This window comes from Melopsittacus undulatus, chromosome 1, assembly GCF_012275295.1.
Source record: "Melopsittacus undulatus isolate bMelUnd1 chromosome 1, bMelUnd1.mat.Z, whole genome shotgun sequence".
Lineage (NCBI taxonomy): Eukaryota > Metazoa > Chordata > Aves > Psittaciformes > Psittaculidae > Melopsittacus > Melopsittacus undulatus.
The window spans coordinates 122888907-122905431 of NC_047527.1; the positions used below are offsets into that span (position 1 = coordinate 122888907).

Sequence of the window (16525 nt, forward strand, 5' to 3'; positions counted from 1 at the left end):
CTACTCTGTTTACTGTCAAGTAGGAGCATTACACTTTGTGCTCATCTTGCTCTGTGAGGGCAAACATGGCTGGGTTTTTGCTGCTGTATGACACAGACCACTGCCAGCCCTGTGTTCTTTGACTCTGGTAAGCAGGGCATCTTTTGGGCAAGAAAATCTCAGTTTACAGTATCTGAATGAATGTCTACTAATGTACAAAGTCCCCTACTCTTTCAAGTCCATTTCCTCAAGGTGATAGTGATTCTGAGTGCATGAAATTCAGGAATATTTGGATTGCTGAGTGGCACAGAATTATACAGGAGTTGCTTAGTCTCAGAGCTATGAAACTGTCCTATTCATTTGCAGGCAGCTCTTAAAATGTGGTAACATAGATTTCCAGCTACAGAGCTGCATAAATAAACAAGAAAATTATCTTTATTCAACCCTCCATTGAGGCCATCAAATTCTGAGCCTCAGAGACTTTACCACAAAGACAGCAATAACATATCAGGTTTCCGGAGCAGGAAATCAGTGATCTGTGTTTGTGTCCGGCAGTCGCTGCACCTGACTGTGTTTGGTAGAGCTGGTCAAATCACAGGCAGAGAGCGTGTGCCAGGCATTTGCAAGTCCTGGTGTTTTATTTTGTTGTGCCACCAGCTGGCTGGATTATCTCTGTTTTGAAATTTAGGGACAGTCTTCATCATAGCCCAAGCAATATCTAGCTGTTTGAGAAGGATCTGTGTTCTTTAAAATAGCAGCATTATTGAAACAGTTTCAGCTTCTGCAGCCAGTGTGCTTGAGTCAGACACCAAGTAAGAGAAACTTTAGCCTGCTCTACCTTCTCATTCCATTTCCTTGCAGGGATGTTACATGACAGTTATTTGTTGGGGAAGTTTCTTACTAATACAGATAGTGTTTCCAGACAGATACATCATTTGCTACATAAGTGATCCTGAAATAAATATTATTTATTATATAAATGCCCTACAACCTTGCTTTTCGGAGCCTCCTTGTTGTCATAGACTGCAGATTTTCACAGGGTTGCATGATGCTTTCAGATGCTCTTTCATTTAAGTCTTTGCAAGCAAACAAAAGAACCTTGTATAGAACTGAAAAACACTAAAGAAAAGAGATGCTCACAGTGGGCAAAGACAAGCAGGCTAAATGTGCAAAAGCTCACAATGTATTCTTAAGCTCCCACAGAACACACAGAGCCAAGAGTATCAGTTATTTCTCAAGTACTATTTAGGGTAGGCAGCGTTGGCATTTCCATATGAGTCTGTGCTAACTACAGTAAAGCTGGAGAGTATGTTGTTTCAGGTACTGCCCCCAGATAACCTGCTGCAGAATTTGCTCATCACCAGCTCATCTAGCTTCCTAAAATCCCACATTTTTTTTAATTTATGGTATTCTGTCAGAAAACATAAAGGCTTTGAAGTAGGCACTATCTTTGTATTTCCTACTTTGTGTATTAAGTATGACCTAAATGTATCCTTGACAGAAACCTTTGATACCCCTGTGTTAACACAGTGTTCTGGGCACATTTTAGTCAAATTCTGCCATTCCCTGGAATTTTGATTTGAACATGTTCTCATCTCCATGTTCTACAGTGAATGGAAGAAGCCACATAAAGCAGATGACCTGTTCCCCTGCAGGCTGCACACTGTGTTGCAGGATGTGAAATTAGTAACGTATCACAGAATTCCATTCACTCTGTGGCCACAGACAAGTAGTTTTATGCAAGTGACATTTTAATGTATTTTAATATCACTAATAGTAATCTGCATATTTTCTAATTTTTATTTTTTTTATCAGGATATTCTTAGACCAAAGCAACATTAGAACCACTCAAGAAAATTTTAACACACACGTTGCAATTTGTTTGCGTGTCTAATCCCAAAGAATACATTTGTTAAACAAAATATTTCAGAGAGTACTTTTTCCAACATCATTAATATGAAGTGCTATTTTAAAAACGATGATTGATATTATTTTTACAACTATATTAAGTAAAAGTCATGAAAAAAAACAAATGAAGAGGCAAGCTTGAGTTATTTCCATAGTTCTTGCAGTGGTGTTCCCTGATTTTGGGGAGTTTCAGCACAAACAAAAGATTTATCTTGATGCAGTCTTTGTTATGGTGATCTGGGGGAGGTCTGTCTGCATTATTCTGACTGGTGCTGCTGCTCCTTCTTTCTGCTTGGAAGTGTTAGGCCCATTTCAAGAATTTACAAGGCAGCTAAACAATTGGAGTTACACATTTTGCCTTTTAAAGTGGGAAATTGCATTTTGTGCTAATAAAGATAATTTCATGCTATTAGCTGTGATAGCATATAGGAAAATTGAATGGCTAATAACAGAAGTTATTGCTGTGGGTTGGATGAGCTTAAGCCCTAGGTACTACTGAAAGGAGAAATAGATCTTTTGCATGGATGAATTTTGTTCACCAGTACAGACTGAAGAGTCCAAGATTTTCCTTCAAGAGCATGTAAGTTTTCACTGACTTTCGAGTAAAAAAAGTTATTGTTGTCAGCTGAGAAAGCAAAATGTTTTGCAATAAACTTCAGGCAGCTAAAATAACAACTCACCTCACAAGGCTTTGTTGTTTTGAAATAACATAACTCTTGTCTGTGCCGTGCTGCTCCTTGTAAAACACTGACCTTCCCATTCTAAGCTTACTGGCACAAGGTCTTAACAACCTTTTGGTAGTTTCTGGTGAAACAAAAGTCAGCAGAGAATTTTGTCAGGGAAAGCGTGTTTCATGTAGTTTATGACATGTATTTTCTTAAAGCACAGACTGGTTCTTTTGAACCTCTAATTTGTCTTTCATGTGATTACAAGATCAGATCGCTTTCTTTTGAAAATGAGAGCAAAAGTCCCATTTATTTCTGTGTTCTGTAATGTGTTTGTGTCATCCTGATGTCTTCTTTACCTGAGCAAACTGCAGTGCTTTGCTTTGATGACTACTTTTTGCATTAATTGAAGCAAAATTGACTGTGCCCACAGACACTCTATGTATGATTTGAAGCAAGATTTTCCTTTGTGTTCATTTATGGCTGCCTAATGACCATCTTCAAACAGTTAGACTCTGGAGGCCAGGAGAATATTGCTAGCTCTTGAAATTTTCTGCAGTATAACCTATACCTTCATATGTGTTTGGTTTTCTTTTTGTATGCTGTACTCTTATTGTCTTTGGAGAGATCATAGAATCATAGAATAGTTAGGGTTGGAAAGAACCTTAGGATCATCTAGTTCCAACCCCCCTGCCATGGGCAGGGACACCTCACACTAAACCATGTCACCCAAGGCTCTGTCCAGCCTGCCCTTGAACACTGCCAGGGATTGAGCATTCACAGCTTCCCTGGGCAACTCATTCCAGTACCTCACCACCCTTACAGTAAAGAACTTCTTCCTTATATCCAATCTAAACTTCTGCTGTTTGAGTTTGAACCTGTTACCCCTTGTCCTATCACTACAGTCCCTAATAAAGAGTCCCTCCCCAGCATCCCTATAGGCCCCCTTCAGATACTGGAAGGCTGCTATGAGGTCTCCATGCAGCCTTCTCTTCTCCAGGCTGAACAGCCCCAACTTTCTCAGCCTGTCTTCATATGGGAGGTGCTCCAGTCCCCTGATCATCCTCGTGGCCCTCCTCTGCACTTGTTCCAACAGTTCCATGTCCTTTTTATGTTGAGGACACCAGAACTGCACACAATACTCCAAGTGAGGTCTCACGAGAGCAGAGTTAGAGGGACAGGATCACCTCCTTTGACCTGCTGGTCATGCTCCTCTTGATGCAGCGCAGGATACGGTTGGCTTTCTGGGCTGTGAGTGCACACTGAAACTGGCTCATGTTCATTTTGTCATTGACGAACACCCCCAAGTCCTTCTCCGCAGGGCTGCTCTGAATCTCTTCTCTGCCCAACCTGTAGCTGTGCCTGGGATTGCTCCAAGTCAGGTGTAGGACTTTGCACTTGGCATGGTTAAACTTCATGAGGTTGGCATCAGCCCACCTCACAAGTGAGTAAGGGTCCCTCTGGATGGCATTCCTTCCCTCCAGCGTGTCAACGGAACCACATAGCTTGGTGTTATCAGCAAACTTGCTGAGGATGCACTCAATCCCACTGTCCATGCCAGCGACAAAGATGTTGAACAAAGTTTTAACTAAACTCATCTAATTTATTTTTTTACCAAAACTGGAAAATCTAATAAGAATTTTGAATTCCATTAATATGGAATTATAGAATATATTCCTTTTGAATGCACATGTAGCTGATCTGGTTTTTTTTACATAAGCTGGGCATAAGTTTGCTAGTTAATGACCCTATTTTGCCTCGTCTCGCATACTTCAGAGATGTCCTTGCCACTGCTGATGGACCTGCCAAGATGATTTTTTCGTGTAGAAATGATAGTTGTGTACCACCTAAATAGGTTGGGGTTTTTTTTTTCAGAGAAGTGACTGCAAAATTGGCAGTACATGGATTGAGCTAGTATCTTGTCCCCACAATAATTCATTTTATTGAAATCTCACTGGGATTTTTGAGTTAGTCGTTCTGCTTCTCATCGCCCTGGTGGTGTGTGAAGGCAGTGATACGTGCTCCTGGAAAAAGCCAGGAGAGTTAGCAGCCTAATTTTCCATTTAGACAGTAACTGCACGTAGCCATGGGGAATAAAATAGGAACAGAAGTTACCACAATTGTAGCATAACAGAAGAAATTTGTGTGTGTGAGATCTACACATACAGAATGATCAATTTAATTTCAGTGTTGTTTAGTTGTATGCTAACATGCCTGAAAACTCCAGTGAGATTCAGTGTTCTGTTGCTTCTGTTTCAAGTAAGGAAAAAAGAAGTAAAATCAGCTGTTAACTTTATTTTTGCTGAAAACTAGTCAGGTTCTTAGTTTTGGTAGTTGTAAAGTATGTAAAATAAATTATAACTGTATATTTCATTGGAGAATATAGAACAGAGATAGAGATAGCCGTCCTAAGAAGTGGCTCACATTAACAGTGATGTTTATGTATGGAAGTATGTTGTGCATGTTGGTGACTTCCTTCTTTTTGATGGTTCTTTTAACATCAGAAGATTTTACTAACTCATTCTGTGCTTTCTGTGCGGTTTGCCTTTCTTTGCTTTTTAAAACTTTAGTGAGAATATAGATTTTTTGTGATCTCTAAAGGTCCCTTCCAACCCAAACTGTTTATGATTCTATATGCTATTTGTCCAAGAAATGGTGATGGTTTATTGCAAGTATACCACCCTATTGGATGCATATATATAACTTTTCTATGTGTACTTGTGCACCTGGGCTTGCATGCTTCCATTCACTGCTTTTTAATTGAGGAAGATTCACATAAGCCTAAACAACAGCTGGCAAACTAAATTAAGGTAGGAAGTTGAGATTCAAACTGTTGTTCAGACATTTGAGTTCTTAAATGTTGTTTTTAAAAGTTCTTTTGACAAAAAGTGACACTAATAGATAATCCTGGTACTATTGGGAATATACTTCTGATAACATTGTTGCGTGTCATCTTGGGAACTGAAATAAAAACTTGAGTAGTTTTGTCAAATTTGGTGTTACTACTATATAAACTTGAGAAGGACTGCACGCCTTCCCCCGCCCTTCCTTTTCCATGTATTTATTGAGTCCCAAGCTTTATAAATCCAGATGTGGCCCTGAGGGAAGTGTTCGCTTTATACTATTTTTGCACAGTCATTAGCACAGCCAGCAGGCTCTTTGTGATCTGTACATGATGTACTCTGGCTTCCAGAGGGAGCCCTGCTGAAGTGAAGTGGTACCCAGTCACCTTCAGCATGGGCAGAGATGAGCACAGGTGTCTGTGAAATGATTGTTTGGGCAGCCTGGGGATTAATATTGCAGGCTTTTTCTTTTCAATATTATCTTTTTATTTTATCTTGAGATACTGATTTTAAATTATGATTTTTTTTAAACCTGTTTTGTCAACAAATTGTTCACATCTCATGGTTTAGTGGCCCAAGAAACACCTGCATTTGCTGTTTAAAACTAGTGAGAAGCAGCTCCTTATTCAGGATAAAAATTCAGTAAAAACTGACATCAGTCTCTGAACTTATCTCTGACACTCAGGTTTCTTTTTCCTGCTGTTGTCTGTGTGAATGTGACTTTTCTATTGATTTGTTTATAAAGAACAAACCAGTTGATTTCCAAATTCAACATGGAATATCACTGAAGAGCTACTTCCTCCAAATTACAAAAGACTAATCAAGATCCTGTCAATCCTGCCCTGCTTTTATTTCTGTTTGGAAAAGATTCATTGCTAACTGAGATAAATTTGGAGAGGTCTTCCTATGGAAAAGAGGCCTCACTTTGTACATGGGTGAAAACCGTTGAATACAAAGACAGTAATGCTTAAGACACTGTCTTCTCTCTCTTAATATTCTGAAATAACTACTGTGGAGTTGTATTTTGTCTGGTAGAATTCATAAGCACTGAGATTATAGCCAGAGAAATAGATAACCTTTTTTGTATGCAGTGTTCTGTGTCTGCACAGTAGCTTAATTACTCTTGGAACAGTTTCTGCCTAATAAGAGGATAACTGGAATTTCTTAAATGCTATAAAATTAAGACAGGGGAATATGCCACAGATGAAGAAGATGACGACATGGGACCTGTCCTTCCAGGAGGTGACATGGCTATTGAAGTGTTCGATCTCCCTGAAAATGATGACATGTTCTCCCCGAGTGATGTGGACACCAGCAAGCTTGCTCACAAATTCAAAGAGGTAAGTTATAGATCAGAAAATATTCCTGAAATATCTCACTAGAATTAGATTTCTAGTTATCCCATTATCAGTGCTTGTCTTTTCTCTTGTAAATGGGAGTTGATTTCTAGCTGTTTGTATACTCAGTACTTTTGAATGACTTTAAAAGTTCTGCTTAAAAGAAGTGGAAGTGTTCTTCAGATATTTTTAGCATCAGATTTCAGGTGACGATTGTGTTGATGCAGGGTAATTTATAATTGAAGTTTTCAGTGAAGAAGTTAGTCTGCCTTCAGCACTTAGTTTGCTTTTTGTGACCGGGAAGACAGAGTGCAAGTTAATTAGAATCATAGAATCATAGTATAGTTAGGGTTGGAAAGGACCTTAAGATCATCAAGTTCCAACCCCCCTGCCATGGGCAGGGACACCTCACACTAAACCATATCACCCAAGGCTTCATCCAACCTGGTCTTGAACACTGCTAGAGATGGAGCATTCACAGCTTCCCTGGGCAACCCCTTCCAGTACCTCACCACCCTAACAGTAAAGAATTTCTTCCTTATATCCAATCTAAACCTCTGCTGTTTAAGTTTGAACCCGTTACCCCTTGTCCTATCACTACAGTCCCTAACGAAAAGTACCCCACCAGCATCCCTGTAGGCCCCCTTCAGATACTGGAATGCTGCTAATTCATTGTTCACAGATTGCTGCTTTTGGGGGTTTTGGTGGGGTTTTTTGGTTTGGTTTTTTGTGTGTTTGGTTGGTTGGTTTTTGTCTGTTTTTTTTTCTTTTCTTTTTTGGTAAGATTCCAGTCAAAAGTGATCAGGAAAACCAAAGACCAAATGCTAAATTTCAGTGAAAAGGGACATGTGGAGCTCATCATGTACCATTACGTAGAAACTTGTCAGTGTACAACAGCGTCATATGTTTGGCCATGTGTTTAGAAAGATGCTGTACTGGGGAAGCTGGCATATTTCAAGCTGGTGTTTTTCTAAATTCTGTGCTTACAGAGTTTGTATAGCATTCACGGGTACTAACTGGAGCTTGAGTCTGTGGTGTTCATTGCAGTTGTTGAATTCATATAACTTAACATGCCAAAGTACTGAGAAATAATTCTTCTGTATTTTAGGTTGTGCTATTGATGTACTTTATTTGTGAGCTTTCCTGAATTCTGATGCAAATAAAGACATGAAACAACTGTCTTTGTCTAAGCCCACAGTGATGGGCTGGGTAATGACAATAAAGAACATTTTAAATACAGGAAGATGGAAAGTATCCAGAACCTAATAGGAGATTTGAGCAGCAGAACCTGTGCCCATTTTATCCTTCTTCCCCTGTCCTCTCCCCTTCCCTCCATTCAAACCAGATATTTTATCTTCTGTAAGTATATCCTACTCTCTAGTGGGAGTAATGTATGAAAAGGAATCATTCAATGAGCAGCCAGTCTTTCCCTTTTCTGCAGATACCTTTTTCAGCCTTTGGATGCATACTGTTATTCATCATTGTTTCCTGAAAGTTTTTTATTTTACCAATAATTTTCTCACTCTGTATTTCAAGTTCCAGGCTCTTATGCAAATTAGCAGAACAGTATCATTTTCTAATACTGTGATACTTTCTCAAACACTATCATTCTGATTATGCCAGTGTACCAGGGCTCTGCACACCACCGATACAGTGATGGGCAGAACCCTCACCTTTGACTAGATTACCTGTCAAACTATGCCTGAATAGAGTTTCCATCACCTTGGGCTGTTGCCATATTTCAGCATGTTCAAACTGTCTTGAAGCTTTTTGCTGACCTGTCTTATGTAGTGACCTAAAACCACTGGTGTAGAAATCAGGTGGAAGGACTTTGGGACCTCCAGGTCAAGTGCAGACAAGAGCCTGAGAAGAAAACATAAAATGCTGCTGCAGAAGAGCAGATTTTCTCACTAACCCACACAGTTACTGCTGTTAGGAATATGCCACTTTTGTTTCAGTGATTGTATTTAACAGTACACAGCTGCTTTTTGTTGGCTGCTACAGAGTGAGAGCATGTATTTTTCTTGGTATTTGCCCTGAATTCTTTCAACACTAGAGGACTTGTTCGTGATCACGCTGCACAAGCCCACACAGTGTTTTCTGGAATTGTGTTTAAAGAATAACTGTTCTTTCGTGTTCTTACTCCAGAGATTAATGAAAGTATTAAACAAGTGGGTTGGACATAATCTTTAAGCATAATAGTTTGACCTAATTAGTTGAATTCAGTCTTTGCAATGAAAAACGTGCTCACATGCTCTGAGAGCTCACTTATTTGAAATGCCTTGGTTCTGGAATGAAAGTCAAAAGAGAGATGGGCTTTCCTGGGTGTCGTGGTTTAAGCAACGCAGGAGACTGGGTGAATTACAGTACTTCTGCAACTCTTGTTTTCCTGGCTTTAAAACCAGGAAAATGGGCCTAATTTTCCCTGACTGCTTTCAGAGAAAGAGATAGAAGCTTTATTTTAGCTGTGATGATTGAAGGGAAACAAAATCTGTAGAGAGAAGGGACATCTTATACAAGAATTAGGTGTTGCATTTCATATCGTAATGAAATAAATGAAAATTTGATTATTATGCAAAAATACGTAATGAATACATTAAAATTGTCATGGACATTATTAAATTCCATTGATTACTTTCTTTCCCAGTGTACTCTGGATATATTAACAACTGCTAGCTTTACTTTCCATTCTACCTTTTGGTCTTAGGTGAATTCAGTTAATTTCCTCTATTTTTATATAATTTTCTCATTTTTTTATAAAATGTTTTATTGTTTTTAAGAAAATGAGTCAGATTTTCAATACAGATTTGAGAAGGAACTATGCCAAAAATTATTCAAAATGTCTTCGTTAAAATGAAGCCTTCACAGCTGCATTGAGTAAAACCCACAAAAATACAAAAGAGTAACTGCCAAGAATTTGTTGTGTGGGACATGGAGTAAGGTATTTCTGCACCCCTATTAGTAAACTTGATTGAAAAGTTTTAATTACAGTGCCCAGATTTGATTGCCAAACCGTTGACCTTGCTGTGTTCAGTCTAACCAATAAATGTGTTAGTATTGTGCAAACATAATTAGTTCTTTAAAAAAGGAAAAGAAGAAGAAAGTAGATGACCAGCTACACATTTGTCTGTTCAGCAGGGAAGTGTCTTTTTTCTTCTGCCTCAGTGGGATCTGCTGTACTGTGCACTGATTCAATGATCTGACTGAGTGCTCAGTATTCATTTTTTAACTTAATAACAGAGTATAAAAATAACTGTTAAAACCATCTGTACCTGAGCAGATTGTCATTTATGCAACAATTTGGAGATTATTTGTATGTAATAATAAGCTGTTTAAGTGCTGCTTATGGGTTTGTGGGCTTTTAGAAGAGATGGGAGTGGATTGTAAGCAGGTAGCCTGAGGCTCTGAGTCTTGGCTTTTTGATTTCATCATTAACTCTGCAAAGGGCAAAGTCTAGCTTATCCATCCTTCCCCTGATTTTATCTCACTCCAGTACAATGAGGTAGCAGAATTAAGGCCTGGGCACTTCATACACACCATACATTTTGAGATGGTTCTTTCCTAAATTTTCACTACCAACAGAAATGGCATGCTAGGAGAAAATAGTCCTCAGCTCTGAAAACTGCAGATCAGAGGTTGGATTTAGTGAGCTTGCAAGTAACCTCTTGCAAATGTTAATTGAAGTGTCTCCTTAGTTTCCTCTACTGTGTTTAGTTACAGAAATGGATATATCCTTCTCAGCTTCCTGGTCTACTGGGTGGAGTAGCACCACCACCCACTTCTTGCCATTAGCACCACTCAGTGACTGGCTTCATTTGAAAAGAAATCTTGTATCTACCCTCACTGAACATGTGAAGATTCATAGAAATTTTCAATGCAAAGTCAAAAAATGAGTGTAAGTAGCAGATGATCCCAGGGACTAGAAGTGCTTATAGCCTCCTCTGGAGACAGTGTTCCTAAACTGTTCCTGAGGTGGAACTGGTTGTATCAGTGTCTCCTTAATTCCTTCCAGCATAAATTCAGTAATTCTCCACAAGAAAGGACTAGGTTTATTCACTACCTCAGGTAAGACTGACTTGCAAACCCAACTGCATCTGAGAATATGCATTTCCCATGCCACAAGAAGTGCGTGCAAGAGGCTCCATGAAAAGGGAATTCCAAAAGCAGCTTGGCTTTTCTCAAAGATTCCTTTATTGATCAGTTCTGTGATGGCTCCTGCTATTTTGAAAATTACTCTTCTGCAGAAGGACTTCTTTTTTGAATTATTTGTACATTTTTTCACTAACAGCCTGGTTTTCAAGAACACGACCATTGCTTCACCACAGGTGGTAACTTCTGGTTCAGTACAACTGCCTCATGTACTCCATTAGCTCAATATGCACTATTCCCAAAGGCTCCAGTTAGTCTTGTAAGAGAAGTAACTCCCATGTAAAGCATGTGTTTCCCTAGCTATTCCTGGTATTCATAAATAATGGACGAAGGCTTTGTCAGTGACAGCTAAGGCTGTAATTCAGGTTTTGCCCTTGCCCTCAGTTCCTTATCCAACACACACAAGTCACTCATTCAGATTAAACAATGCATTAGATAATGTTTTGGGGGCCTGTCAGAAGTTTGTCCATACTGCCTGCTTTAAATAATAGAGCAGCAGGGATTTGGGTGCAGAGTAGGATTGGGTGCATGTGCATGATCATTTCCACTTGTATTAGGGTTATGCTGTTGATGCTGTTGTCTGATTTGTTCTTCAGAGTGTTCTGGAAGCCTGTTAATAGCAGACCTTTAGGGTAAAACTAAAGATTTTGGCATTTCCTAATACATACAAAGAGCTAAGGAGTATTCACTCCACAGGATCAGGCTAACATAGGTTAGTCCAAAAGAAATTCCCCTGGGAAGTGTGCAGGTGGATGCAAAGTCCTCAGCACCAACCCTTTCACTGTACAGATCCACTGCTATTGTGGCATGCTGTTTTATAATGTAACTACAACCTTTAGCGCACTGCCTGGGCTGTTAATCTACTTGCAATCATTTTGTGTGCTTGAATACCGTTTGCTGGTTTTAACAGTTTCCCCATGTAACAGCTCTCAATTGAGATTAGCTAGCTTGAGCAGATCACTCCAGCTAATGGTGGAGAAGGATAGCATCAGTTTATCGTTTTTCTTGCATGAAATAAATGTGTGGAATTTTCCCTCAAGGTTTCCCGACTTCCTGAGATGTTAAATCACTTATTTCCATATTTGCTTTTTTGTACTGTGCCTGCTTTTATCAATGCAATGGGACTTCCTGGCAGCACTGGGACGTATTTCACATTCACATCAGAGGAGAGCAAAGCCCAGCAGGATAACATCTTTTTCCTTTTTTTTTTTTTCCCTAAGCAGAAGACATTTGGTTTTTCTAAACAGATTGGATGTTCTGATTTGAAATTATGAGTGGTTAGACGGCATCCTAACTTTAATTAGGTTGCACAGACTGAGTCATTTTGCAAGCTAGACATTTTAATTTACAATCTACTGCAGTGCAGCACTCTTCAAGGCCTTCTGCTATGTAAAAGGTATTCAACTTGCAGCACAGGCTTTAAAAATATTGGAGTACTCTCTGTGACTTCACTTGTTTATTTTATATTTTCAATTTTAGTTGCAGATCAAACATGCAGTTACAGAGGCTGAAATTCAGAAGCTGAAGACAAAGGTAAGAATCAATATATGGTTCATACATGCTGTTTTTTCCTCTCGTGCAAAATCAAATCTGAACATGTGTATCTTTATGTGGATGGAGAAGTCAACATCTTTATTAAAGGCTGATTAAGAAGCACAGGAGCTCAGCTAAATCTTATCTCAGTGTATATTCTTTATTCAAAGTTTCAAGTAAAATCTTAAGTGCTGCTATTCAGAGAAACTGCCAACTTGTGTAGCTTCGATTAAACGTACATTTTTAGGGGTATCATAATGACTAAATGGCAGATTTATAATTTTACAATTCTAATGCATTTTCTCAGGTTTTTAAATTATATTTGGATTGAATATTCAAGTCTAAGTTAGTAAGTTATTTATTTACCAGTGATGTTAAAGTTTCCTGTTTATGCTAGTTTCATGTTTTTTGACATTTAAAAAACTCTCTAAATTATTTCAAAGTATTTAATAGAAATTGCTTTTTATACACAGAAGGTGCTGTTTCATATTGTTGCAGTATTCTTTAAAAGATACTCTAGAAAGGAAAAAGCTTATCGATTTAACAGAAAACATTGTCTCACAATCGATTGCTAGTTGTTAGATTGAATTTGCTATAGCAATAAAAAGGAATACTATTTTCTGTATTAGGATAACCTTTATGGGAAGTCAACTGATAATTCAGTTGTTGAGTAATATTAGGTTTTATAATGACATCCTTCTCTTATTATAAAGGAAATGAAAAAAAGAGAAAATTGTACTTCAGAAAAAGATTTTAGATTATTTGTTTCTAGCAACATTTGCAACCACCATGTATTTGCATAGATTTTGTCAAATCTGCATAAATTATCATTAAAAACAAATTCAAAGTGCAACTATTTTCTGTAAGGACAATTTCTGTTGTGTTGTTCCTGTTCATAAAGTCGGAAATCTTTCTTCCTATGCTTTCCAGTTCCTCTCTAGGAATCGGAGCCACACGGTGAATCCTTTGGGATTGTGCCGAGCCCCACTGACTTGATGGCAATGATGTGTGGGTGTAAACATTCATCTGTGCAAACCCATTTGCTAGACTCAGGTTTTTCTACCTTTTTGTGTTGGACTTCTTTCCCTAGTGTTTTCAATAGAGCTGAAGAAAATGTGGCTAGTTTAGGTATATTACTGAAAAAAATGCAAAACAAGTTATTTTCTTTGTGTGTATACTATTAATGATGCTTGAGGAACTGCCAAGAGTAAATTAAACAGTCTTGATAAGTAAACAGTGATGTTAAGGCATTTTTTGTTTCTATAAATTCTGGGAGCTAAAATATACAAGCTGCTGAACAACCCTACCTTTATCCAGTACCAAACTTTGAAACCCATAGCTAGCTTCATTTGGGAAGTGAGAAGACTAACATGAAAAACTGTAACAAAACGATCTAGTGAAGGAGATAACATTTACTATAAATGCAGCAGTAAAATTCAGACTTCTTTGAGGTCCCCTGTAGGAGATCATAAGGCTCTGTTGGTGCCAAACAGTGGAACTATCAGTGGAACGGCACTGGTTACGCAGAGCTGTGTTTAGCAGGATTAGCACCTGAAATCTTCAACAGCAAGGACGTTTTTCCCTTTCACATCTGCTCCTTACAACTCAGTAAGCAAGTTTAAAGAAAACAAGAGTGATATATTTGTAACAGATTCTCTTTGTCCTCATAATAGTTCTGGCATAGTTTCAGTATTGGATGCAAAACTCTGTGCTTGCTTAAATGAAAAAAAAGACTCTCAAGTTGTGACCTGATGTTAAATTTCGAATTATGCTCCATCTTTTATCTGGCTTTCTAGATTAAGGAAGATTATGTCAGGAAAGCAGACATTGTAAAAATTCAATAGAATTTCTAACTCGGGTAAAAAAGCAGATAGATTAGTTGCAATTGGCTTTTTCTCCTGTTGCTTTCTAAATTGTTCTTAAATCAAATACAGAACCTCAAAATCAGATTCTCCCCAAAATAAAAAATTTCATCATTTTATGGAAGTGTATGAGTTTTATAACACCTGAGCCCCATGCTCAGAGCAAAATGCATCCCCAGTGCTGACTGATTAATGCCACTGTTTGCCTGAATACTCCACTATTGCCATTTTGAAGTGTGTTAGTATAATGCAGAGAAGCATAGGGGCTGCACTGGAACACAGAGCAAAGGTTCTACTTCGCTCCTATGTATGTGTCAGCCTGTTTTCTTTGCCCTAGGATGCTCTTTCCACTGTTATTAATTCACAGATTTTCACTATTTTGTGTTGTTTGAATTAATCCTGAACTATGAGGCTCTGCTTTGCAGCTTTTTACTGACTGCATCTCTACTCTTTTATTCAGCTGCAGACTGCTGAGAATGAGAAGGTGAGGTGGGAATTGGAGAAGACCCAGCTCCAGCAGAACATTGAGGAGAATAAGGAGAGGATGATGAAATTAGAGAGTTATTGGATTGAGGCACAAACCCTGTGTCACACAGTGAATGAGCACCTCAAGGAGACGCAAAGCCAGTATCAGGCTCTGGAGAAGAAATATAACAAGGCAAAGAAATTAATCAAGGATTTTCAGCAAAAGTAAGCAGCCTACGCCAGGCTCAGCAAATGACTTAGTGGTCATATAGGAAACATGTATGTGATGTATTTTGAAATATGAAACTCGCTATTAAACACTTGTAAGGTAAACACTATTTTTTCACCTTTATTTCATGAAAAACGTAGGCTCTTTATTACGGCAAAATGTTAGTAGTGCTCAAGTATTAATTTAGTATTACTGACAAATAATTCTATAACCAAATAAAGACCTAGTCTGTAGTATTCCAGCTTGGAAAGTTAGTGAATACTCAATGTGATAGCAAACAACCAAGAGCATTTGATTGTCAAGGTTGCAGCAATTTATATTGGTATTGTGTCAGCTGGATTCACTCCTGCTGTGTTCTCATGTACATCAGGAAGAAAATTGTTTTGTTACATTTTACATTTTATTTTTCTTTTTGTAGATGCCAAGAATATTTGAGCTGAGTTGAGCTAACTGATGATTACCTGCCCCCCTCTGTTTCATATGGTCCCCTCTCCCTATTGGCTAGCAAGAACAATAGCATCTTATATTTCTGTAACAGCTTCCATTCCCCTCGTTGTTATTGGTTTGGTTGTTGGGTTTGTTTTTTTTTTGCAGCAACATTTCCATTTTCTGCTGAAATGTGCTCATTTAAAGAAGAAAACAAAAATGTACAGCACTGTCAAGTGACAACTGGGAATATCCTGTCCCACTAAAAAGGGGTTTAAATAGTCAAAACGTCATTACACAGCTTGGGATTTTGTGACTGTTCCAGAACTATCTGGCATATTGTGTGCTCTCTGTCACAAACATCTTAGATTTTCAAAATAAAAAGAAATATGGAAAACAGCAAGAATGAGCTTGGATAGCCTTTCTGTTGTTATTCTGCTTTATATTAGTAAAAAGTCTAGTCAGTTGTTTTTAACTTTTTCAGACTTCTAAGATCCCCTACAGATCTCCTTATAGCTTACTAGAAAACTAGATTTGTACCTGGAAACTTATGGATGTCCTTTCTGTGAAGGAATGCAGTCATACCCTACCAAAACAGAGATTTTCTCTATTTCCTACAACAGAAAAGAGCACAAACTAAGCTAACAGTTTTCATTTGTAAATACAGATTATGAAAATAAGTTTATTTTTTAACTGTTTTGATTATCAATTACAACAACTGCAATTTTTTTCCACGCAGAAGAATTCCTCTTACCATTTTAATATCTTCACCTAGCATATTCACTTCAGCTAAATTGTTCAGTTTTTTCCTAATAGTAGTTTCATACTCATTACTAGATTAGTAATAAATTATTTAAGGACAGATTTTTCTGATGCTAGCATAAGATGCATCAGATCATTTTATTTTCTGTTTGAATCGGATTGCTTTGATGACAGCAAATACATCTTTTTTTTTTTCCTAAGAGAACTTGACTTCATCAAACGCCAGGAAGCTGAACGAAAGAAAATAGAAGATTTGGAGAAAGCACATCTTGCAGAGGTTCAAGGCTTACAAGCTCGTGTGAGTAGTATTTACTGTTATGCTTGAACAATGAGACAATTCTGTCTGATATTCCTGGGTTGGGGGGGA

General features: G+C 38.1%; 1 protein-coding gene across 3 annotated transcripts in view; it reads left to right on the top strand.

Annotated features, from left to right (window-relative positions):
• PPP1R9A (protein phosphatase 1 regulatory subunit 9A) overlaps nt 1-16525 on the top strand; it is a 137013-nt gene that overhangs the window by 91176 nt on the left and 29312 nt on the right. For all 3 annotated transcript variants that reach the window (XM_013130001.3, XM_005152917.4, XM_005152918.4), the window contains exons 6-9: nt 6580-6735; nt 12361-12414; nt 14737-14966; nt 16360-16456. In XM_013130001.3, coding sequence (XP_012985455.2) covers nt 6580-6735; nt 12361-12414; nt 14737-14966; nt 16360-16456 — 537 coding nt within the window. The remainder of the gene's footprint in view (nt 1-6579; nt 6736-12360; nt 12415-14736; nt 14967-16359; nt 16457-16525) is intronic.